Here is a 25,002-nt window from a genome sequence, read left to right as displayed (position 1 = left end):
GACATTACAAATAAGCAGAGCAAAGGATGAGTTATTTCATAAGTGGTTCTGGGAAAACAGACTATCCAAAGGGGGAAAACATTAGACCTTAGTTTACTTGATTAAGATCCAAATGTGAAATTCAAATCTTTAAAAAATTTTAAGAGTAGGTAGCAGAATATCTTTATAGGATTGTAGTGAAGGATTTCTGAAATGAGACTCAAGAAGCACAAAACATGTACAAATATTCATATATTTACTATGTCAAATTAAAAACTGACTGTTGAAAGACATGATGAAATTCACAAGACAAGCCACAGATTGAGAGAAGCATTTGAAACGCATGTGATTGATAAAGAAGTAGGTTCTAGAATCTTCACAAAATCCCTAAAAAGTAATAAAAGAAAAAGAAGAAAAGCAATTAAATAGGAAAATTGTCAAAAGAAATGAACGGGCAATTCACTGAAGTGAAACTGAACCGTTCAATAAAGATGTGAAAATATGCTCAGTTTTACCAGTAGTCAGGGGAATGCTAATCAAAATGATTAGCACCATTTTCCTTCCACCAGACAGGCAAAAATTAAGAAGCCTGACATAGCAAATTTGGGGGGATGGGGGGAATGGATCTTCCACACATTGTTACCAGATTAGTAGAAACAATCACTTTAAAAAGCAGTTTGGTGGGGCGCCTGGGTGGCTCAGTCAGTTGAGCATCCTACTCTTGATTTCAGCTCAGGTCATGATCTCAGGGTCGTGGGATCGAGCCCCACACTGGGCTCCTTGCTCAGCAGGCAGTCTGCTTCAGGATTCTCTCTCTCCTCTCCCTCTCCTCTCCCTCTGCCTCTCTCCCCACTTGCTTGTGTGCACTCTCTCTAAAAAAAATAAATCTTAAAAAAAAAGCAGTTTGGTAATATCTAGTAAGACTGAAGGTACTCAAAACAGAACTTATGAATGATAAAAAATAAAAAGGCAATAAAGTTGATATTCCCAGTGTACACTTGACCACATTCCCCCGCTCTGACCCCAAATCCTGAATTTTATATTATTCCTTTGCTTTGCTTTACTTTTATCACATATTATGTACCTCCCAGGAGACTATAATGCTTAGTTTTCTATTGTCCTTAGACTTTATGTCAATGGTGTCACAGTGTATGTCATATGGGGCATCTTGTTATTTTTAGTATATGTGCTGCCCAATTGAGCATGTGGTGGCTTGTTATTTTAACCTATTATTTTTTCCTGAGATTCATCCAAATGTATGTGTACACTTTGTAGTTTGCTCATTTTTCACTGCTCAAATGAGATGGCATAATTTATATCCAAACAGTGCTGAGAGGGTCATTCTTGAACATGTCTCATGGAGGACATTTGTGAGAGTTTTTTGAGTTTCTCTAGAGTTTAGGCTAAGGTACATCAAAAGGAATGAGATCTTGCCATTTGCAACGACGTGGATGGAACGGGAGGGTATTATGCTGAGCGAAATAAGTCAAACAGAGAAAGACATGTATCATATGACCTCACTGATATGAGGAATTCTTAATCTCAGGAAACAAACTGAGTGTTGCTGGAGTGGGGGGTGGGGTGGGAGGGATGGGGTGGCTGGGTGATAGACACTGGGGAGGGTATGTGCTCTGGTAAGTGCTGTGAATTGTGCAAGACTGTTGAATCTCAGATCTGTACCTCTGAAACAAATAATGCAATATATGTTAAGAAAAAAAAAAAGAAAAAGAAGATAGCAGGAGGGGAAGAATGAAGGGGGGGAAATCGGAGGGGGAGACGAACCATGAGAGACGATGGACTCTGAAAAACAAACTGAGGGTTCTAGAGGGGAGGGATGTGGGAGGATGGGTTAGCCTGGTGATGGGTATTAAAGAGGGCACGTTCTGCATGGAGCACTGGGTGTTATGCACAAACAATGAATCATGGAACACTACATCTAAAACTAATGATGTAATGTATGGTGATTAACATAACAATAAAAAATAAGAAAAAAAAGAGTAGAGTTTAGGCTAAGGTAGTTACGTTTTGGAAGTGGAATTGCTACATTAAGGGGTATGAGCTTCATCAGTTTCGCTAGTTAATGCAGAATTATTTACCAATATATATTCTTTATTTTTTAAAAGATCTTATTTATTTGACAGAGAGAGAGACAGCGAGAGAGGGAACACAAGCAGGGGGAGTGGGAGAGTGAGAAGCAGGCTCTCCACTGAGCAGGGGTCCAACCCTGGGACCATGACCTGAGCTGAAGGCAGCCACTTAACAGCTGAGCCACCCAGGCGCCCCCCAATATATATTCTTTAAAAAAATCTATTTCACACCACCTCTGCAATCTGGCAACCACCATTTTGTTCTCTGTATTTAAGAGTGGGGTTTTTTGTTTGTCTCTTTTTTCTTTCTTTCTTTCTTTTTTTTTTGTTCATTTGTTTTGTTTCTTGAATTCCATATAGGAGTGAAATCATATGGTATTTGTCTTTCTCTGGCTGACTTATTTCACGTTAGGACCATCCATGTTGTTGCAAATGGCAAGTTGTCATTCTATTTTATGGCTGAATAATATTCCTCTGTGTGTGTGTGTGTGTATGTAAAGCACATCTTCTTTATCCATTTATCTATCAATGGATGCTTGGGTTGCTTTTATATTTTGGCTATTGTAAATAATGCTGCAATAAACATAGCGGTCAATGTATTTTTTTGAATTAGTGTTTTTGTTTTGTTTTGTTTTGTTTTGGATAAAAATCCAGTAGTGGAATTACTGGATCATATGGTAGTTCTATTTTTAATTTTTTTTTGAGGAATTTCTATACTCTTTTCTACAGTGGCTGCACCAATTTGCATTCCCACCAATGGAGCATGAGGGTTTCCTTTTTTCCACATCCTCACCAACACTTGTTTCTAAGTGTGTTTTATTTTCACCATTCTGATAGGTGTAAGCTGATATCACAATGAGATAGGAAATGAGATTAGGAAAATGATGAGTGATGTTGAGCATCTTTTCATGTGTCTGTTGGCCATCTGCATGTCTTCTTTGGAAAAAATGTTTATTCAGGTTCTCTACCCATTTTTAAATTAGATTAGTTGTTTTTTTAGTGTTGAGTTGTGTAAGTTCTTTATATATTTTGGATATTAACCTCTTACCAATATACATTTTTATCAGCAGTGTTTGAGTTTCCATTGCTTCATATCTTTACCAACGCTTGGTGTCATCAAAGCTTTAAATATTTATCAATTTGGTGGGCATAAAATGACATCTCATAATGGTTTTAATTTGCATTTTCTTCTTAATGAAATTGAATATATTTTTGTTTTTTCTTGCTGTTCATATTTTCTATGATCTCACTCTTCATGTTTTTTGTCCATTTTTTTAATTGACCTGTTCGTATTTTTCTTACTGATATTTTGAAATTCCTTATACAGTTTGGGTACTAATTCTTTGTTGGTTGTACCTGTGACAAAACTTCTCTTGGTTTGTAGCCTTTAAAGAAATTTTTTTGTGATACGGACGTTTTTAGTTCTTAGTATGATTGAATGACTTTCTATTTTGGGGGGTGTAGGGAGAGTCTTATCTTACTGTTGTTTTAATTTACATTTCTTTGATCACCATTACAGTTGAACATTTTTTTCATGTTTACTGGCCATTTATATTTCTTTTATGTCCAGCTTTTTAATGTCCTTTTGCCCATTTTCTATTGATTTGCAAAGGGCTTCTTATGTTGAAGATACTAACCTTTGTCTTCTTTGTTGGGAATATTTCCCCCAGTTTTTCATCACTTTTAAATTTTGCTTAAAATTCCCTTTATTATGTATTTGAACATATTTAAACCTATCATTCTTTCTTTTTTTCTTTTTCACTTAACACTTTAATTCATCTGGGATTAATTTTATTGTGAAGAGGTGACAATTAACTGTTCCTCCTTTAGCCACTGATTTGTGATACCATTATTATTATACACTAAAATTTTCATCCTTATTTGGGTCTATTTCTGGGCCATATACTTTGCTGTGTTAATTATAATTAGTTTATTAATTCTTGCCCAAGATAAGTACTTGTTTATTTTTATCTTTATAGTAAATTTTACTGTTTGATAAGGCAAATTACCTTGATTATTCCTCCTTTTCTTGGATCATCTCAGAATAAGCATTCCACATTTAGCTAATCAAACACTCCACTTGTTTCCCAGAGTGTTATCATATAAACAAGGTGTAGCTTCTCAGTCTTCAAAGTATTGGAAAACATGAAATATTACCAGAACTTTTCATGGATTCAGAGGAACTGCTGAATGCTCCAGGATCAGAGCTCGGGATAGGAATGCATGCTGGCTCATAGGAAGTGGGAGTGTAGTGCTGGATAAAATGTTTATGGGGCTTCCTAGAGCTATACTTCAGTCACTTTCCAGCCACAGTATTTTCTAAACCAACACGGGACACTGAAATAATTCTCTGGCTCCTTGGTAGACAATAAAGAAAACAGGTTTTCATGGATAATGTCATTATTCCTGCTGGAAAGATGAAATGCCTTGATTTAATGTTGTCCGTGAATCTGATAGCAGTGAAATAATATTGTGACATAGGAATCACTGTGCTGTGTCCTCAGGGTCATCTCCCCATCGGAGTGGTTAGAAAGAGGCCCTTCCTTTGTTCAGGCCTTTGCTGTTGAGTTTGAGAAAGTGGAGTTCCCGTTGTGAAACAAAGGTTGGGCTGGACAAACGTGTTATCAGGCAGGCTACTTTTTCCCAGGTCTGGAGACTGGATCTGGGGAGGGTAGAGAAGCTTTGGGAGTGTTGTGTGTCAGGGCAGAGGTCAATGGGGTTCTGGCCAGGAGTGTGGTTGGCTGGAGAGCACCCTTTCCAGCAAATGCTAAGATGCCCAACGTCATGTCACAAGGGCCAGCTCTCGTCTCCCTGCTCAGAGAAAGAAATCAAACCCTAAGAGGTAAAAATGGAATTCTAAGTCCATTTGAGAATTTTGTAAGTATACATTTACTATAAAAAGAATGTTCTGCTCCCCATTTGAGTGTAGATTAAATTCTGCCAAATTCCAGCTATGCTCAGAGGTCCACCTAGTTGGTCTCGTGTGAGGTCCCGGACACGAGAGCCAGGCACAGTTGAATAGGAGGTTTACTTAGTTGGAGACGGTTGGTGAAATACAGAGTTATGTAAAATTTTATACTCATCCAGAGTAAGTCACTTACTCCTCTTATACCTCATTTCTCATCTATAGAATAGGGAGGTGTATATATACATGCCAAAAAATGCCTTTTTTTTTTTTTTAATTTTATTTGTCAGAGAGAGAGAGAGAGAGAGCATGAGTAGGGGGAGTGGCAGGCAGAGGGAGAGGCAGGCTTCCCGCCGAGCAGGGAGCCCGATGCGGGGCTCGATCCCAGAACCCGGGGATCATGACCTGAGCCAAAGGGAGATGCTTAACTGTCTGAGCCCCCCAGGTGCCTCAAAAATGCTTTTTGATAAACGAAACAATGCTGGAACAACTACATTTGATGAAACGATGCTCAAGAAGTTTAGGGAAAGTTCTACTTTGTTATGTATGCACATTTTCCTGTCCTTTTGAGTCACTCAGAAGAGAAGAGAAAACTATTAAGGGGAAGGGCGTGGTTCGGCAAAACACTGAACATGGGTGTTTCTAAAATAGCAGTCTTTGGTGAAAATACACAAATAATGCTGCATGAAAGTGTTATGAATCGTAGCAATACAACCGGCTGATTGATGGTTCTTTGAGCTTCTTTCTTGGAATGACCCAAGACATTCCGAAAGTAAATATTTTCCTTAGCTATTTCTCAATATGTTTGTCAAAGGAAATGACGCTTAGGAGAGCAAGTGTGTAGGAGCTGACAGGAAAGCCAAGAGAAGATTTAATTGTGGGTTGCAAACGAGTGGGCTGCCTGGGAACAAACTTAGACTTGCAGATGTATTTTGTGGAGCCTCACAAGTTGGGTTGGCACACACTGGAAAGTGTTTTGAATTGTCAACATTTAAAAGGCTGGAGATTTCATATGAAAACAATTGCCTGGACTCAGGTAGCCACCTCCTTCTTTAGACAGAACTGTTCATTTGTCAGTTTGCTATGGTCTACACCACTGTATTACCCACTTTTGGTTCCTATTTACAGTGCATAACTGGTCCCTCCAGTCACTTGAGTTTGTAACCCTTGACATAGATAATGCCAAAGGATGGGGAGGGATCCTTTGTGGTCTAAATTAGGACCCTACAAAGAAGTCCTTAGGTCTTGAAGAAAGTCAGTGGAAAGAAAGCTAGTTCAGCTGTCTGAGGTAGAATGTTATTCTTTTGGTAAAGACATTCTCTAGAGAGCACATGTTTTGATAACAATCTTCTCTTTGTTTTGATGCATTGTAGTTGAACGGACTCTCATTTAAGTAACGATGGATATATGCCACCACTCTGATAGCTATTCAAACTCTCTTAGGCAAGGGAAAGAAGTCACTTATCTATGGAAACAGTAGCAACTACTAGCTGCCTACCTCCCTTGGCAAAAAGAACCAGAATACAAATTGGGGTGGCAATTAGAACATTGCATCTTAGGGCGATGGGAGCTTTCACAGAATTGGCTTGCTATTACCACCACCACCACTTGCAAACCTGGGACCGAGGGCCAGGCATCGTACATGTGTATTTTGGAAAGTTCACGGCATCAGCAGAAAGCCTCTGTTTTGCAGCAAATTTCCTGATTCAACAGTGGAGAAAAAAGCCCTCAGTGAAATGACTATACATACACAGCGAGAGGGAACACTGGAGAAGCACTAAGGACAGGGGCAGAATCTAGCGACTTCACTAGATTGGCTCTCTCTGGCCTGTGCTGGAAATGCACCAGCATTTGGTTGTTTCAACTAATTTCCATCGGCATTTGCAGGGTCTCTCCTGGTGATTGGGTGTCTCATTTCAAGGAGTTTGAATCCTTCAGTGGAAGCAATTCCTTAGTGCTAAGTTTGATTTGCCTTAAATAGCTGACCTCAAAAAAAAATTTGCCTTAAATAGTTGACCTCAAAAATGACCTCAAGATGCATATGCAAATATGCTTCATTGCCATCATCTGACTATGAACCCCGGACCGAAAGCTATGAGAGAGAGAGCTTGATTTGCTCTTCCCCAAGTAAGAAAGCTGACCCCTCCACCCTGCCCCCCAATTAATGGAATACAAAGTTGATTTGAGTATTTTATTTATAAATGTACATTTACTATAAAAGCTGTTGCATTTTAGACAACTTTTAATTTTTTTTTTTTTTTTTACTATTTCTCAGAGGCATTTTAGAATAAATATTTTAAATGAAGGTTAGTATAACTGATATAGAACATTGGCCCACCCAGAGCAGTAACATCTTTTGGACGGACTCACATATGAGGTGGATCATTTCAGTTTGTTAAGTCTTACACTGTGTATAGATAACTATAATATGTATTGCATTAATAACACTACATAGAAAGAATGAAGAAATGACATGAAAGTTTGCTAGTGAAAAACAAAGAGTTACTCATTTTTTCTTAAGAAAGAGAAAGGACTAGCTTTTGGAGTATGAGGGGAAAAAAAACCAGATATATTTTCTCAGGAGCAATAAATCACTCACTTGCCTCATCTGTTTTTTAAACAAACGCATTTCCATCATAGCTCAAGAGAGCAGCGCATTTTTTTTCCCTGGGATCTCAAAGATTATTTGAAAAGAAATAGATCATACTCATTACGCTGCATTGGAAAAAACAAGATCTAGTCTGCCCGAGCTGCCATGTAACAGACTCCAAATGAAATATAAATCAAATATAAATAGAAACAGTTGGCAATTAGAATTTAGAAAATGTTGGAGATTATTCTGTGCTGGTGACTATTGTTCATTATGGGAAAGCACATTTCGCAGTTGGAGAATGGGGCTTTATTTTTCTTGACTCGATTCAGGCTTCAATACATGTACAATGAGTCTCACTAAGAAATATGTATAAATGGGTTTGTGAAACCAGAGGAGAATGTGCAATATTCATATAATCCTTACATAACAGATGGAGTTCCACATGTAAAAAGTATTCTATAAAAATCGGTTATGAATGATCATATTGTACATGTTTTGTGCATTATTTGTGGTAAAGTACTCTGCTAATATCATGCAAAGTGTAAACATCACATTATCAAAATATTTAATAAAACATGCAGGTGGTTAATCAAAATATTGAACTTAATCTGTACATTTTCAAAACTTTTTACTTTTTAATTTTTTTTCTATTTTTCTTTCTTTCTTTAATATTTTTTTTTTCCTGTAAAACAGCAAACACCTCCATGAAAAGTCTTGGTGACTTGGAAGTGATTTCATCTCTCTTCAATGTACTGTGTCCATAATTCATCACTATGTGCAACAGCTTCGCATTTTCTAAGGCACAATTTTTTAATGAAATGATGTGTAAATTTCAATCTAACAACAGCTCATCCAAATGACAAAATGGTCAAGATACCTCCAGTGGCTGAGGAAATTTCTGCACTTAACATGGAACCCGCATGCAGAGAACAGTCTAGCATGTAAATAAATAATTGCTAGCCATACTTGATAAGACACAGAAAAAAAATTATTGCTTACATAAACAGAAAAACATCTACTTGATCTCCTTTTATGACTACATTAACCTATTAGGAGTATATCCATAGTCTACATTCACAAAATGTCATCTTCACTTATTTGCCATCATTTTAAGGCAGAATAAATAGTTCCCCTTTCCCCAGTCTTAAAGAAAACAGCCTGGAGATCTAAAACGTGATGCTTTTTTAGTAACTTGAATCCTTCCTTGGCCAGCGGAAACTCATCACACAGGGCAGACCATAACCCAGCTGGCCACAAGAGCTCCACTCTAAACTTCTCCACGAGCAAGGTCCAGAACTGCAGAATTGTGTTGGTGATACAGGAAAATGGGAGAGAGCAGATGTCCACTGCAGTGGGCCGGGCGCACTGGGAGCTGGAGGTTCTTGCTGATTGCACATCGGTGGCTCATCACGACATATGTCATTGGATTCTAGGAGGAGGGTCTTAACGCTTTGCTTCAGACCCCTCTGCTTCGGGCCCTCAAGGAGAACTTGCAGGCAAGGGTGAGCCCTGGTCACACCTCACGATGGACTAATCTTGATGAGAGCTTCCCTAGGCCTCATACCGAGTCTCTTATTCAATCTACAGCCTGAAGAGAAGTAAGCAACAAAGCCCTCACGGCTATCACTGACCCACCATTCTTCTGGAGATTAAACTTCTTCACTGATTTTGGTAATAACTTTGGAGACGATGACTGAAATATTTCCTTACAGTTTCTTCCTACCCTTGGGCAACATCCCCACAGTGTAAGTCTAGCTGATATTGCAAGGGTTCGCTTTATTTGATGGGCCAGCTCTATGAATCACAGAACTTCCAAAGCACACAAAATCTAATACTAACGGTGCAATAATTTATTGGTAGGACTTCTACCTCCAAAGGTAAGTAACAAATGTCTCGGGATTATAGTATATATTATCAGACTAGCGTCTCTGCGTTAAAAACAAGTTATAGCTCAGAGCTCTACGGTGTGATTTTTAGTTTCTGAAATGCATGAATCGTATGCTTCTGTTAGAAGACGAAAGATCTCAAATTGGCATGTCTTGCACTTTCTGCAGCTCAATTCTGTAAACATGAAGTGTTTAATTCCTAGAACTACTGAAACAAAACAGGTTTATTGCATCATTCATCTCATGAACTCTCAGAGAAGAGAAGAACACATTTGAAACCATAAGCCTGTTGGCTCACGCTAAGACCGTTTTGTGAATTACGGGATCATGACACTTCCGTATTCTTTTGTATAGACTGTGCAAATGTAAAACCAAAATGTAACAAAAATCAAAACCAAAACAAAAAACCGGGAAGAACACAAACGCTGCGCTAGAGAAGAACAGAGAGCATCTTTTAGAACAGCCTTTCTGAAATTAGATAAATGCCAAGAAGCCCCTGCACTGGGGATCTGGTTAAACGGTCGCCAGGGGACACCCTCGAGAAAGAAATGGTGAGTGATCTGGAAGCTTGAAAACCACGTCACAATGTTGTGGGCTGGCCAGCACCTGCGACAGAGAACACGGTAACATTTGGTTAGAGTATCGACACTTCTTGCCTCAGAGCATTTACACATTTCCAGCATCAGTAATGACCTCTGCCCAAATCTCTTCTCCCTCGGAGGGGGAATCTGTCCCCCTCTGTTACTCAAAGTGTGGCCCAGGGAAGAGCAGTGTTGGCATCACCTGAAGCTTGTCAGACATGCACTCCTGAGTCCCATCCAGAACGTAACAAGGAGCCCTGGGGAGTCATCTGCCCTGTCAAGTTTGGTTGAAATCCTCTGGATTTCACCCTTAAACCAAATCATCTTCGTTAAATTTTCTACCTTGTCTTCTGGGGGTAAATAAACAAGAAAATGATCTCTCTTCTCTGGTCCTTTAGGTTTTGGTTTCCCTATGAATAAATACATTGCAACAGGAGGAATACATTGCAACAGGAGGACTCATACAAATAGGATTGCTAGATTCAGTAAATAAAAATACAGAACACCCAACAAAATTTGAGCTTCAGGTAAACAACAAATTAAAAAAAAAAAAAAAAAAAAAATTTTTTTTTTTTAGTATAAGTATATCCCACGGGATATTTGAGATATACTTGTGCTAAATCCTGACCATGCAATATTTGGGACCTACAGTTACTTAAAAAAAAAAAATCATTGTTTATCTGAAATTCAGATTTAATAGGGCAAAAACATTTTAATGGGGCATCTTGTATGTTATCTGGCAACTCCATCTAGAAGGATGGTTTGGGTTCCATATTTCCTGCTGAAACCTTCACAAAGTTCCCCCTCCATTGGAGGCACTAGAGTTGTAATGAGGCAATCGCAACACTGGAAAAGACCCTGGGGATTTTGCGTTAAATGCATTTCACCAGAATGAATGATGGACACAGAGACACAGTCACCCAACATCCAAGCACAAATGGCACGAGTTAGCCACGGGACGGCTTGATTGGTGGCAGCTGACTGGTTTTGCACTTCCAGTCCCATTTACATATGAACTTAAAAACTGTTTACATTGCTTTCAGGAATTGCATTTTAATATGCTGTTATGCTATTTCTCCCCTCCAAGAGAAAAATTTCATTTAAATGTGACTAGTTACTTGAAGAAAATAGGATTATATATTCAGGCTTTGTTATTCCACACAATGAAATTATTTTTTTTCACTTAGAATGCCTGTGATGTAAACCATCCCTTCCATCTACCCATCCCCCCCTCCTCAACTCAGATCAAAATCAAATAAAAAAGAAAGAAAAATGATTTTTTAGCCATTTCTTTCCATTCTGACTTTTTTTTTTTAAATTGCAGCTGGGATATACTCAACCAATTCAAGTGTGTTTATACTTCTTGAGCCAACTATTATCCCCTCTGCTAATTCACTCTTAAGCTATATATTTTTTTCTTCTGACATCAAGAAAGAAATGAACACTATTCTCAGATATGCTGGTCATTGTCCCTGTCATGTGTTAAGTAAAGTTTAGCCCAACATAATATTTATCTGGAAAAATAAATATGAGAGAAGAGTTAAGAAACATTGGAAAAAACAACTGGAAAGAAAGTGGTCATTATTACTCAATATTAAACATATTAAGAAGCTATAATAATTAAAACTATTCAATACTAGAGAATAAATAGGTTAATATGACATAATAAAACATCCAGAAATAGATCCAAATATTTATGGGAACTTAGTTTATGAGAAAGCTGGCATTTCAAATTAATGAAAAAAAAAAGGGATTCTTAAGTTATATTTGCACAACTGCTAATTGGCAATAAATAAATAAATAAATAAATAAATAAATAAATAAAGCTGGACATCTATCTCATTTCTTATCCCAAAATAATCACATAGCTACATGTGAAAAAGGAAATAAAGAACAATTCTAGGAGAAATCTCAGCTAAATCCTTGGAGTAGTTTTTCTAAGCAGGACACAAAATCCAGAATCCAAAAAGGAAAAAAAAAAAAAGTTATGTTTAATTACCTTACATGAAATTCTTTTCTATGAAAAAAAGTTCACAAAGTAGAAAGACCAATGAGAACTGCAATAAGCAGCAAATATAAAATCAAGGGAAAATGTCTTTAATTTACAAAGAACTCCTACGAATCAATTATCAATAGAACCATGGGCAAAGGATAGAGAAGAAAGATAAATTTTTTATAGTAAAAAAGAAACAGAATGGTCAATAAACATATGAAAAGATGTTCAAACTCCCTTAAAGACCTACAGGTCAAAGCAGTGTGATTTTCCCTTCCCCACGCAACATAGTGGAAATTTAAGAAGTCTGATGCTATGGAGAACTGACATAGGACATGGAGAGAGAAAGAGGCTCTCTTATGCACTTTGCAAGGAGAGTACACTTTTCTGGAAGATAATTAGACAAGGTGTCTGAAAATTTTAAAAGCACATGACTGTTAACTCAGCAGTCCCACTGCTCAGAATCTACCCTACAGAAATGCTTTCAACAGTTCGTGAAGACATCTGCACGTGGATGTTCACTGGGGTCGTTACAAAAATATTAAAACACTGGAAATAACCGAAGTGCCCATGCACAGAGAAATTAGTTTGAAATTATGTTAAGTCCACACAATGGGATTGTATTCAGGTATTAAAAAGGCACTCAAAAGAATGAGGAGAAAGAATATGTTATATGAGAAAATTGCCAAAAAAAAAAAAGAAAAAATTGCCATAATATATGATTAAGTTAAACACAAGAGCAACAAAAAGTACAGAACACTATGTGATTACCTTCGTGAAATAAAAAACAGAAGGTAGGTAGATTTGTATCACATGCATATGCGTGCACGCACGTGTGCGTACACATAGACAAACATACATTCTAAGAAATAATGAGAAAGTGATTACAGTGGTTAATTTTGGAGACTTTCACTTTTAATTTGGTATCTTTCTAAACAACCCAATTTTCTAACCTTATACCATTTATAATTATATTGACTTATTCCTTTGAATGTTTACAGAAATCATCTAAGCAGAGAAGTAATAAGCCTTCTTGCTTTCTTCTTAGTATCCAAAAAAAAAAACCTAGTAAAATATTTTATATAAAATAAAATCATTTTAGTCTACCTCCAAATCACTTTGTTTTTTATATTATGAGGCTATTATAATTTATAACCTCTTATAGATGATTATAACTCCATGGTTCTTGTCTTTAGATTTGGAATTAAAAGCAGTTAAGGCCCTTTTTATTTGTTTACACAAGAGAAAAATTGCTGGCCTAGATCCAAAAAGCTAGTTTCCAAAAGAAATGACAACGAATCACCCACTCTCTCAATTAAAATAAAAATCTGGATGAAAACAGATCACTGTCACCCAGAGGTGGGTTCAGGTTTGTTCTCTGCTGATACCCTTCAAGCACTTTAAATTATGAAAGAAATTCAGATTTCCAGTACTTTTCAAATCGGTCTCTACAGTCCTTCAACCTAACAGCGCCCTCTTCTGGTCCCATGATTCACATTCATCTGATTCACTGAGGTTGAGAAAAAGTGTAATTTGTACAAGATGAGAGTTAAAATCACTTTGTAATCTGGGAGAAAAGGGCTTAGTTTTCCATTGTAATGTATAAAAATAAATAAAAATCCAGTTTAAATAAATATAATTAATATATATTATAGACGTATATTATATAACTTATGTATATACAACTTACGTATATATATTATATATAACTTATGTATATATAACTTATGGATCATACATGGTATACTATTTTATTTGTTGCTAATTTTAGCTTTTTTTTTTTTTTACTATTTATACCATATTTTACATGTATAATACATAGCATAAAGTTGATATCAATATTATATACTATATCAATATTATATATTATATAAAATTAGTATCAGTATAATATATATAATATGTGGTATAAATAGTTCAGTTTTGAGGGCAGCAGCTCAAAGTTGGAACTGTTTTGACTTTAAGTCAAATGTTTGTCATAGATCAAAACCACCCGGGTTTGATCTAATTCTTATTTCCCATTATTTTATTAAAATAGGCATATGCTTCTCTGAATTGACTAAATCTATAGCAATAAAATAACTTAATTTCAATTTCACTCTTCAAGTCTTCAGTCTTGCAGATTTAGAGACCCATGTGAGAAAGACTAAAGATGTTCCTTCACTTACTTTGAGAAATAATAAAAGATTCTTGAATTTCAAACTCCATCTCTTCACTTCCATTGTTTTTAAATGAGGAATTTCTAACTGATGAATTTGCTAGAAATCTCCCCACCAGAAGGACTGTACTTAGGATGGAGGGAGGATTCAGAGGTGAGCCCCTAGCTATTTGCAGATTTTCTAAACAGCCGCTGGGCAACAGCGCCCCCTGGTGCCCTCAAAACCAACACCAACCTTCTATGGTAGGAGACCCAGGCTGCTCAAAGGAGCTTCAGGGCAGCACAGGTTTGTTAAGCTCTGTTTACGTACTAAGGTATTTTGGAGGAGTGTGGGGCAGGGATTCACAAAGAAGTAGAACCCCTCATCTTGGCTCTGAAGGAACTCTCAAGTTAGTTGGGAACAAAACTAGACCGTGTCACGAAACTCCTGACTGTAGGGCCTATGGATGTTGAGGACATGGTGCTTGATTTGATGAACACTGGAGAGCCATTCTTCACACTTAAACCATCCCAGGTGGTGCTGGTCTTCTAAAGATATGCCTCCACAAATGAACAGTGTTTCACAGACCTTGTATCTTCCTTCGATCTCACCAAAATCTCTATGTGATCTCAAGCAACGTCTCGAACTTGGTCTACAGTTTTTACCTCCCTGGTGTATTAATGGATAAAAAATAATTTTCTGGATAAAAAGAATTTGGCCACACTGTAACAGTAACTTCCAGTAAGAAACAAGTGGTAAATAGGGGTTATGTCATTATTGTTTCTTTTACCCAAGTTCTAATAAATCTTACCCTCAGAGTAGGTGTGTCAATCAATGAGGAGGAATAGTTGAATTTCTAAATTGGGTCCTGTAAAAGGCATGTGATCACACCCACTCAACTCAAGGTATCCTGTCCCTGCCCCCCGGTACTTACTTCTGGATCGCATGTAGCAATCATTACAGTTTAGAAGACCATTTCGAATCCTAACATCCGTCCCACTCACTGCATCTCCAAGCTGTCCTTTACAAATTCCACACTGTAGGGCAGAAAGAACAGAAGTTATAAGGGGCACAAGGAAGCATTTCTTTATAATGCTTAGTTATGGTTCACACAAATATGCAATGGTCATTTCTACAACCTCCACATTTGTTGAGCACCTACTACGTGTTAGATGCTGTACCAAGAGCTGACTCACAGCAATGATACACTTTTAGCATTTTATCCCAACTCCTTGCATTTTACAGGGAAGGACACTGGTTCAGAGGCTCACAGACTTGTCCAGTGTTGTAAAGCTGGTAGGTGGTGTCAGGTTGATCCCAAATCAAGATGAAACATCTCAATCAAGATGGAACAACCGTTTGAAACAGATGACGTCCTCATGGTTTTAAAGAAACACACAGCCAACGGATTATCAATTGACACTTGTTTGTGAATAATCTTTAAATGCTTTCCAGAATTGCTGGCGAGTTCTACCAGATCAGAATTACTAGGAAATAGCTATTCCACCTTACATTTCCACATTGAAAGCGGTAACACCCAGTGGTACAAACCCACTGGGAATAAAACGCCTTGCAGCAAAGTCAGCCTGCGTGCAGAAGGAGGCATTGGCTGGAACAGAGAAGGTGGCAATGGAGGTTGGTTCAGAAGCCAGCCTTTTGGGTAGTGGGGGAGGGTTAGGACCCAGCTCAGGAGAAGAGGGCCAGCCCCAGATTCATGCTCTGGGGTCACCCGGGGGTAGAGGAAGGCTTCATCCAAATTATGTTATAAGCTCCACTGACTTCCAGGGTAGGGGATAAATCTAAGAGGTGATGTGCCTTAAAGTGTCAGATCAGCTCTAGGAAGTGAATCATTAGCGAGAATAAAGGCTTTGATAGCTAAGAAGGCAAGTCTTCTCTCCCTTGAGAAACTGCAAAGAATCTTTGCCATCTGGACTATTTCACATTCGGGGAAATTCTCTGAGAACAAACTGTGGTGTTGGAACACATTATCTTGGAATTGCCAGGACATTTTAAAAAGTATATTCTTTGAGCCTCAAAACACTCCTAGACAATTTAGCATATGCATTATCTAGCTTCATTTTACAATGAGAATATTGATAAGTTGAGTCTAATTAAGTATCCATATTGTGTTTTGCCCATGGTAAGTTTTGCTTTCCAGTAATTATTGATATTACATTAATAATTTTGAGGCTTCACTCACTTTCTCTTAGCTTATAGGTAAAGTGGGAGTTATTTTAAAACCATGCAAGTTTACTTGATAGCTGAAGAACCTACCGACAAAGAAACCGAACAAAATTCGAGAGGGGAAAAGAAAGCACGTTAGCTTGATGAAGAGAAAGAAATGACTCTTACTCAGAGTTCGAGGGTTTAGCTTCAACATGAGATATTAACTTGAATTGTGTCCATGAGTGAAAAAAAAAAAAAAAGAAATGCCGATATAGTCCAACTTGTAAATTTTATAATAAATGAGCTAGAAGTGGTTCACACCTTATTAGCAGGAGATGTGGGACTAGGACCTAGGCCTCCTCATTTTCAGTGTATTGGTCAATTCATTCATCGAAAACGACTGACACCATCCCTGCTAGGTTCAGAGGAAATCACGGTGAGCCAGACAGATATGGCCCCCGCCCTTATGGAGGTGACGGTGTATTCGAGGAGATGATAATTAAACAATGAAACAAGCGAGCAGTAAGGACCAGGAAAGGCTCTCTAAGGACTGTAAAGGCAACTGACTTGGTCTGGGGGACAGGGCAGCTTCCCAGAGGGAGTGATACTCAGTCCGTGATTACGCACATATTCATCTGGAGACCTGCAGTTAGGCAACTAGCTATTCACTGCTGACAGAAAATCTTCCATTCAAAGACAAAAACCTTTGATGTGAAGTCACAAGAGTGTCAGAAGCGGCAAAGATGCTGCACCCCAGACGCACAGCACAAATCCGTTTTGCTTCTTCTAACCTGACGTCCCAGAGGGACGTGTGAGAGGAGAGTATCATCCTGAAGGATGGGCTCTGTGAACACTTGTGTACAACCTAGAGGGGCTGCCCTCACGAGCAAAGGCCGTCAGGATTTCCGCGAGGGAATTTCTCAGCACAGAACGATGCTAGAAGATGCCAGAAGACATCACTCGGAGAGGAGAGTGGTGCGTACGTACCCTAAAGCACTGGATGTGGAAGTAGAGATGGAGGGTCTCAATGATCATGGCAGCTCCTTTGCCCAGAGGGAGCCCACAGGACGAGCACAGCTTCTTCCCACTGATGGACCTGGGTTTCAAAATATACGTGGTAATAGAATGTCCATTTAGAATAGTTGGTGAAATGCACTAACATGTAGCCTCATGCAAAAAACAAAAACACAACGATGGATTTTAAAAATGTTTATATCATGAGTGCAATGGCAATTGCTGAACTGATAATGAGCAGGAATTAAGCATCAGATACAAGTTGCAAGCAAACTGCTAGACTAAATACAATAGGCCTCCGTCGTGGCATGGAATTTGTGGGGGGGGGTGTGTGTGTGTTTGTGTGTTGCAGTTATCTGTTATAGGAAGTCTATGTTGTGTCTACTCAACCACAGTGATTAAATGCCTTGAAAAGGCTCCATGTACTTAAACGTTTTCTTAAGTCCTAAAAGATAATCCAATTTAGCTTTACTAAGGTTCCAATGTTACTTTAAGATTTTCTATCATTGGCTCATTGGCCCACTAGGGCATTTCTTTTTACTTATTAGGAAAAAATTGTTGTGGGGCGCCTGGGTGGCTCAGTTGGTTAAGCGTCTGCCTTCGGCTTAGGTCATGATCCCAGGGTTCTGGGATCGAATCCCTCATCGGGCTCCCTGCTCAGCGGGAAGCCTGCTTCTCCCTCTCTCTCTGTGCTCTCTCTCTCAAGTAAATAAATAAAATCTTAAAAAAAAAAAAGAAAAAGAAAAAATTGTTGTTGTTGTTGTTTAAAAATAGAGGCAATTGTCATACAGCCCAGTAGGTACCAGGCAGACTTGGGACCCACTCCCTGCTCTGTCACCAAGTTCTATGATCGGGTGTAAGGAACGCACTTTGGGTTTTCCTTTCACTTTTAAAACGAGAGAATTGGATTAGATGGTCTCTACCTACCACCCCTTCTAATGCAAACACTCTGGGGCTCCATAATCTGGGCACTTGCCATCTCTCTGAGTTGGAAGCTCCTGGAGGGCACGGGCTGCATCTCCCCCATCTCTGTCCCCCTGCAGCCCCTACCACAGGGCCTACCACCGGACTAGAACCAGACCCCAAAGACTGACACTGGGTGAGAGCACTAGATGGCCTCCTCTAAGGCAGCTTTCCCACAACTGAGATCAGATCACAGTGATGCCTACTGTCTGGAAAGCTCTTGGAATTACACAAGAAATTTTAAAACATGCAATTTTATTCAAAAGCCAACAGAGTACAGATGAACTGAAGAAACAGAAAGGAAGACAAGAGAAAAGAGGAAGAGTTGCTCCGAGCAAACTCTATTTATTAAGATTTCCCTCTTATCCGGTAGTAAAATGAAATTTCTAAATCAAAGAAAACCTCTGAGTTCCCACTACATTTGTCTCTCCAGTGAATGGGAACTCAGGCAGCTTTTAAGAATATCATGGGGCCCGATTAATGTCCAGAAGCAATCGTAACAGAGCTTGAGTGGGGGAAAGGGAAGGATGAAGTTTCATTGCTAGCCCCCGCCTGGTTCCCTGTAAGAGCCATCAGCAGACCCTGCCCAGAAGGCCCGGGCGAACTTGGAGGGAAAGGCGCCGGCTGAGGAGCCCAGCAATTGTCTGGTGGATTTTATTATTAGATTCTGGGTTCTGCACAATGTAATTAAAGCCCCATGGTCACAGCCGTGCCAACATCATACACTTGGCTTTTTCTATCACGGGCTGAGAAAATCTGCAGGCAGATGGGGGATGTGTTCTTTCCTCGTGTGTGTGTGTGTGTGTGTGTGTGTGTGTGTGTGTGTGTGTGTGTGTGTGTGTGTGTGTGTGTGTGTGTGTGTGTAGGAATAGAGGTAGATGAACAAATCTCTCAGAATCATCTGGGAAGCACTCATTGGGTTGAAATCATGCTCAGCAGGTGCTAGGTGAAACCAAGCAGCCTCAGAAAGGCTTTTTAACCTCTTGTACCTGTTTGGTGATTGGCCAGGAGGGGTGGGAGAACATGGGGACAAGTGCCCAGCCTGGAAATTCTCTCGAGGGCTTTTCCTGTAACACGGTAAAGGAGCCAAAAATTATGAGAAGAGAAGCCCATCCCACAAGAAGAGACATTTTGAATTAAAACAAAACAAAACAAAACAAAAACACTCCCTTGACAACCAAGTAAGAAACAACACAGTGCCCTCGTGGTGATTTTTTAATGAAGAACAAAAACAGTCATTCCAGCTAGCAAAGACCGTACACGCATCGGCTGCATAATATCAAAAGCAGGCTGGCACGGGTGGACAGGAAAGACAAAATATCTTTCTAATCTTTATTTTTTTGCCAGGTACTTTGCTAGTTAACACTGCATGCTGGGTTAGATATAAAAATCCTGGACTGGGTGGGAGGGGAGAGATGAGTAGGGATATAGGCAAAAGCTCTTAAAGGAGCTAAAGGGCAGAGCTTTACTGGAGGTATTTTTTTAGCGAGGTGGCTTCTCCCCTACCAATAAGTTCATCATGGGTACATGTGATTAGGGGTAATGTTCAAAACATGTAATAACTGCTAGGTCATGAACATCCACACAGCAGAATGGTCCCCAGCTAGAAGCTACCGCAATGGTTTGACAGGTGCTCTTCGTGTCCACATGAGCTTTGCCTACAATTAAGCCTTGCTCTGTGGTGGCACATGAGCCTTGTCTGGGCTCTTGCTTTTAAGAGTTCATTTCCTTTGTGAAGAAAGGGACAGAACACAGAAAAGACGGAGGAAAAGAGAAATGCCAACACAGAAGTGAACAGAGCACCAGTCCATCTGTCTTGGAACTGCTTTCAGAAAAACTCCCTGAGCCCCTGCCCACTCCAACTTCCCTCCTCAGGCAGAGCTTGTCTCCTCCGGAGTATCAGCTTTTCATGTAATACCCTAAAGTATAAGTACATTGCCTTAAAAAAGGTTGAAAATCAGAGCAGTAATCAACAACAATGATTACTTCTAGGTGATTTTATCTTCTATTGATTTTGAGTGTCATCCGGACAGATAGTAATAAAATAGGATACACATAAGAGAAAAGGGGAAATGGTTCAAACACTATATTGAGAAAAAAAGTGTAACATAATAAATAAGGTAAAAAGATGTCACCACCACCACCATCACCACCACCATCACCACCACCATCACCATCACCACCATCACCACCACCGTCACCACCACCATAACCATCATCACCACCATCACCATCACCATCATAACCATCATCACCACCATCACCATCACCACCACCATCACCCCATCATCACCACCACCATCACCACCACCATCACCATCATCATCACCACCACCATCACCACCACCATCACCACCATCACCATCATCACCACCACCACCATCATCATCACCACCACCACCATCATCACCATCATCATCATCACCATCATTATCATCACCATCATTTGGCATTATCAGCACCACCACCAACATATATAGCACCTATCATTTGCCAGGCACAAAACCCTATGAGGTAGGTACTAATATTACACATGAGGAAACTGAGGCAGAGAAAGATTAAGTAACTTGCTCAAAGTCCTATGCAGGCAAGTGGCAGAGTCAAAGTTTAAATCCAGGTCGTCTGGCTCTAGGTAGAATGATTGGTTAATGCATCATGAATGTTACATATTTTAAAACTGATTACAAGGAACCTCTGGCCCAAATATGATCTTATTGTGGAACTAGGGTTCATTTTGACTTCCTCCACCACTTATCCAGTCAAGTACTTTGGATAAGTTATTTAATTTCCCTGATCCTCAATGTCCTCAGCTCTAAAATGGAAAAAAGACCCAGTAAAGTTACTGGAAGAGTTCAGTGAATTAATGTATATAAAAAGGGGAGAGATATGTAAACCCTTCAACACAGTGCCTATTATATATTGAAAGACTTCAAAAATGATAGGAACTATTCTAACTGTAAAATAATACGGTTTTTATAAAACGAGAATACAGCCTGGGGTAGTTACTTCATGGGAGAGCATGTAAATGAGAGAAAAAACATTTTTTTCCTTGAAAGAAAATTTGTCAACAGGCTCTGAGACAATTTAATTCACTTAAATAAATCACTTATACAACAGGCCTGCAAATTCTTCCCAAATGTTTAGATTTGTAGGTTAAAAACATTACTTTGCTCTTACAAATTGGTAAAAATCAGAGTGCATATTTATTTGCCAGGAAGACTGTCTCAAACATCCATAAATACTTATTATCTAATCACTCAGAGTCAGTGGAGAGAAGCACAAAAAGACTGCTGACATCTTGCCATCTCACAGTCTTTTTCCCCCATTCTTAGTCAATAAATTTTAAAAAACAAAGGAATTCCACATGCATCTTATCTGGCTACTCACTTCCGTCTTTCACTCGGAGACTCGATCTGATGGTTAATGCTTTTATCCAAAGGGAGGGTTTTTGGCTTCACATCTTCTAAAATGTGCATCAATGGGTTCGATACCTGCTGATTCTGGGATGGATCTGAGGCAAAGGAAAGCATAAAGAACATAAACTTAGCGTTCAGTAGCTAAGCATTCACCCTAGTGCTTTGTAGGTCATCTTTCTTGAAAGCCCTAAAGCCCACTGGGGTCCACCGTGAGTTCATACAGACTGTGGGCCCACAGTGGTGGGAATCTCTTCGCTGTGCTGCTTAGCATAAGCTACAAGAGAAGCTTGCAGCCAGTAGAACTCACACCTGTCTGAACCATGTGTGTTGGGGGGGGGGCTCTTATAATAATTTAATTATTGGGTTTAAACAGCCATTCTTACCCTGAGCTAGCTGTGAGTTCATCCCACGGTGTAGGGCCCCAATTTCTGTATCCAGCTGATGGTCCTGATGGACTCCTTTTGATACGGGATTCTTAGAATGAGCCAAGGCCCCTTGAGTTAGGCTGTTGAGATAAACAAGTATATTTCAGAACAGAGATGAAAGCAACTGAACTTATCCTATCCCTTAGGGCATAGAAATACCCAGTTACAATATGAAAAAAGAAATGGGACTAACTAAATGTTTATTGTTTTCATTTTAAACCAGATTTAAAGTGCTGGAAAATCCTACACATTTTCATTATCCATCAATTTAATAAGTTTGAGAAACCATCATTTCTGACATCTTCACCACCTCCCTGGCCATAAAGCTCTTCATTCTAACCATTTCAAGGCATGCCAGAGCTAACTGGAATCTCCCAGATTTTTATAAGAGAGGACTTATTGTAGAAATCACTTGGGCCACACAGGATTTGGGCAGCCCATGAGAATTCACCGGCCTCACAGTAGCTTCTGTGTGCAAAGGAAGGAGATGGAGGAAGTTTAAAAATGTTTTTGGGGAAACAAAGATTCTGGAGATAACAGGGACTGTCTGGAGAAGCAGAGAAAATTCATGTGTAATGCTGAGCAGCATCATTCAAATATTCCTGACTAGTGGCTTTTGTTTCATGAAACTGAAAACAGATGTGCTATTCCTAAGGCTCTGCAGACTCTGGACACGGGCCCGAAGCTCCTGTGTCTCCAATTCACCCAGTCTTCTGGTTGATGGAAATGGGAGAATTCTCAGAGCAGATCCTACCAGAAGGGCTCAGCTCCCAGCCAAACTTTCTTTTCTTTCTTTTTTTTTAAAAATATTTTATTTATTTATTTGAGAGAGAGAGAGAGAGAACACAAGCAGGGGGAGCTGCAGACAGAGGGAGAAGGAGAAGCAGGCTCCTTGCTGAGCAGGGAGCCTGATACGGGGCTCGATCCCAGGACCCCAGGATCATGACCTGAGCCGAAGGCAGATGCTTAACCGACTGAGCCACCCAGGCGCCCCCCAGCCAAACTTTCAAATTGGACAGTCTTTGAAAATGACACTTAACCTCTCATGTCTTTGGGTCTCTCTGAGGATGCAGTGTGTGCACATACACGTGTGTATCTCTGCACACTTGTGTATGTGCATGTGTGCACATGCTTGCACACTTGCCAATATCTCTGTGGTAACTCAGAGCCCCAGGAGCAAACATCTATCTCATAAAGAACTTGCTGGTGGCAGGGTACTGCCAGCCTCCTGGGATTCTGGGGGTTCTTCCTAGGTTAGGCTCAGGGTGGCATCAATAAACCCACTACTCCCCATAGCTACAACCAGACTCTACTCCAGTTTGAGCTAGCTCTGAATGATCCAGGGGTTTCTGGGTACCCCGTTTGGATCTCCCATGGAATATAGTGGAACCCATGGGGTGGGATAATTATCCACAACCAATCATTTGTTAGTTATCCTTTATATTGTCACCCAGAGTAAATGTGGCTTCTCACAGCTCAGAGGATACTGATGATAAAGTCCAGGTCCACAGTGAACCCACCATGGGTAGGATCCTAGGACCTCATTTCAACCTCTATCCCTGCAGACACATTAACCATTTCAGGTGAATGATAGCTAGATTTGGGGCTTTGAAGTGACAACGTGCTCCTGTGATGATATATACTATCTCCCCTTACTTAAAAAAGATTTCACCTATTTAAAAATAAGGCTATTTGTATTCAATAGCATAAAGACTGACTTCAGAGCTATTGGAGTGTGTTTAAGCAATACGTAATGTATTACTGGAATGATAATTTCAAAGCTGAATATGATTTGCATTAGAAATGGTTACTCTTTCTGCGGAGCGAACAGGCAGAGTCTGGCTTTGCACATTTAGAAGGATAGCCTGATATAGTTCATACCTGCCCATTTCTTCTGGTGGATGATTTTCCCGAGGCTTAAGCAATAAATCATTGTTGTCCCCTTGGAGTGGTTTCTTCTGTCTTGTCTCTTGTTCTCCCTCTTGACAGTTTTCCAAGTCCATCTTATTCTGATTGAGAAAACAAGGATAATATTATTATTATTTATTTATTGAGAGAGAGGGAATGCACATGGGCTCACACATGTGCATGTGGGGGTGGGGCAGAGGGAGGGAGAGAATCTCAAGCAGACTCCCTGCTGAGCAAAGAGCACAACTCGGGGCTTGATCCCATGACCCATGAGATCATGACCTAAGCAGAAACCAAGAGTCGGAAGCTTAACTGACTGAGCCATCTAGGCACCCCTGAATATAATTTTTAAACACACTGGACAACACTCATCTCTGGCCATGGGATATTTGAAACATTTTTTTCCAATCCCATTGCCTACAATTTAAAGAACAATTGTCCAAATTAACTGAATAGTAACTGGTTTCCAATGATTTGAAATAAATGTGTAATCTGGATCTCTTTTGAAAGTTATCATGAAAGAGAATTGGTCAGAAAATCCACCTTTCAAAATAAAACAAAATCATAGGACTGTTCAGTTAGGAGAAATGGCTGTCATGGGCCCATCTTTTTTTTTTTTTTTTTTTTTTTTTAAATGAAGATTACAGACTATTCAAGTCTTGGTGTGTCTTTTGTTCGGTAGATCCACAACCTTACTTGGGGGATGTGGAGGTAGACCACCCTTTCTGTGCTCTCTCCAGCCCTTGAGGACACATGTAAATTTCATGTGGAATTTTAAGAGTGGGTTAGAAGCAACTTTCACGGAGGCCAGTGGGGGGTACACAGTTGGCTACCATCCAGTGCAAAGGAACGTATGGTGTGGAGGAGAGGGATGCATGTCTGTTGAATGAGTGAATGATGAGCAGTCAGAGGGACATTCCAGCAAATGGCTCCACCAATCAGGATCTC

General features: G+C 39.5%; 1 protein-coding gene across 8 annotated transcripts in view; it reads right to left on the bottom strand.

Annotated features, from left to right (window-relative positions):
• Nucleotides 1–7,148: 7,148 nt before the first annotated feature.
• Nucleotides 7,149–25,002, bottom strand: part of LIMCH1 (LIM and calponin homology domains 1) — a 318,240-nt gene continuing 300,386 nt past the window's right edge. For 4 of the 8 annotated variants that reach the window (XM_036076942.2, XM_036076952.2, XM_036076953.2 and 1 more), the window contains 7 exons: nt 24,028–24,155; nt 22,105–22,226; nt 21,693–21,816; nt 19,295–19,372; nt 17,316–17,424; nt 15,097–15,199; nt 7,149–10,056 (listed from right to left, as the gene is read on the bottom strand). In XM_036076942.2, the coding sequence (XP_035932835.2) occupies nt 10,031–10,056; nt 15,097–15,199; nt 17,316–17,424; nt 19,295–19,372; nt 21,693–21,816; nt 22,105–22,226; nt 24,028–24,155 (690 nt within the window). In that variant the 3' untranslated portion in view covers nt 7,149–10,030. The remainder of the gene's footprint in view (nt 10,057–15,096; nt 15,200–17,315; nt 17,425–19,294; nt 19,373–21,692; nt 21,817–22,104; nt 22,227–24,027; nt 24,156–25,002) is intronic. The other 4 variants (XM_036076955.2, XM_036076956.2, XM_036076961.2 and 1 more) reach the window with 1 other exon arrangement.

This window comes from Halichoerus grypus, chromosome 3 (assembly GCF_964656455.1).
Source record: "Halichoerus grypus chromosome 3, mHalGry1.hap1.1, whole genome shotgun sequence".
Lineage (NCBI taxonomy): Eukaryota > Metazoa > Chordata > Mammalia > Carnivora > Phocidae > Halichoerus > Halichoerus grypus.
The sequence above is the reverse complement of the archived record's forward strand: the minus strand, read 5'-3'. Positions and strand labels throughout refer to the sequence as shown.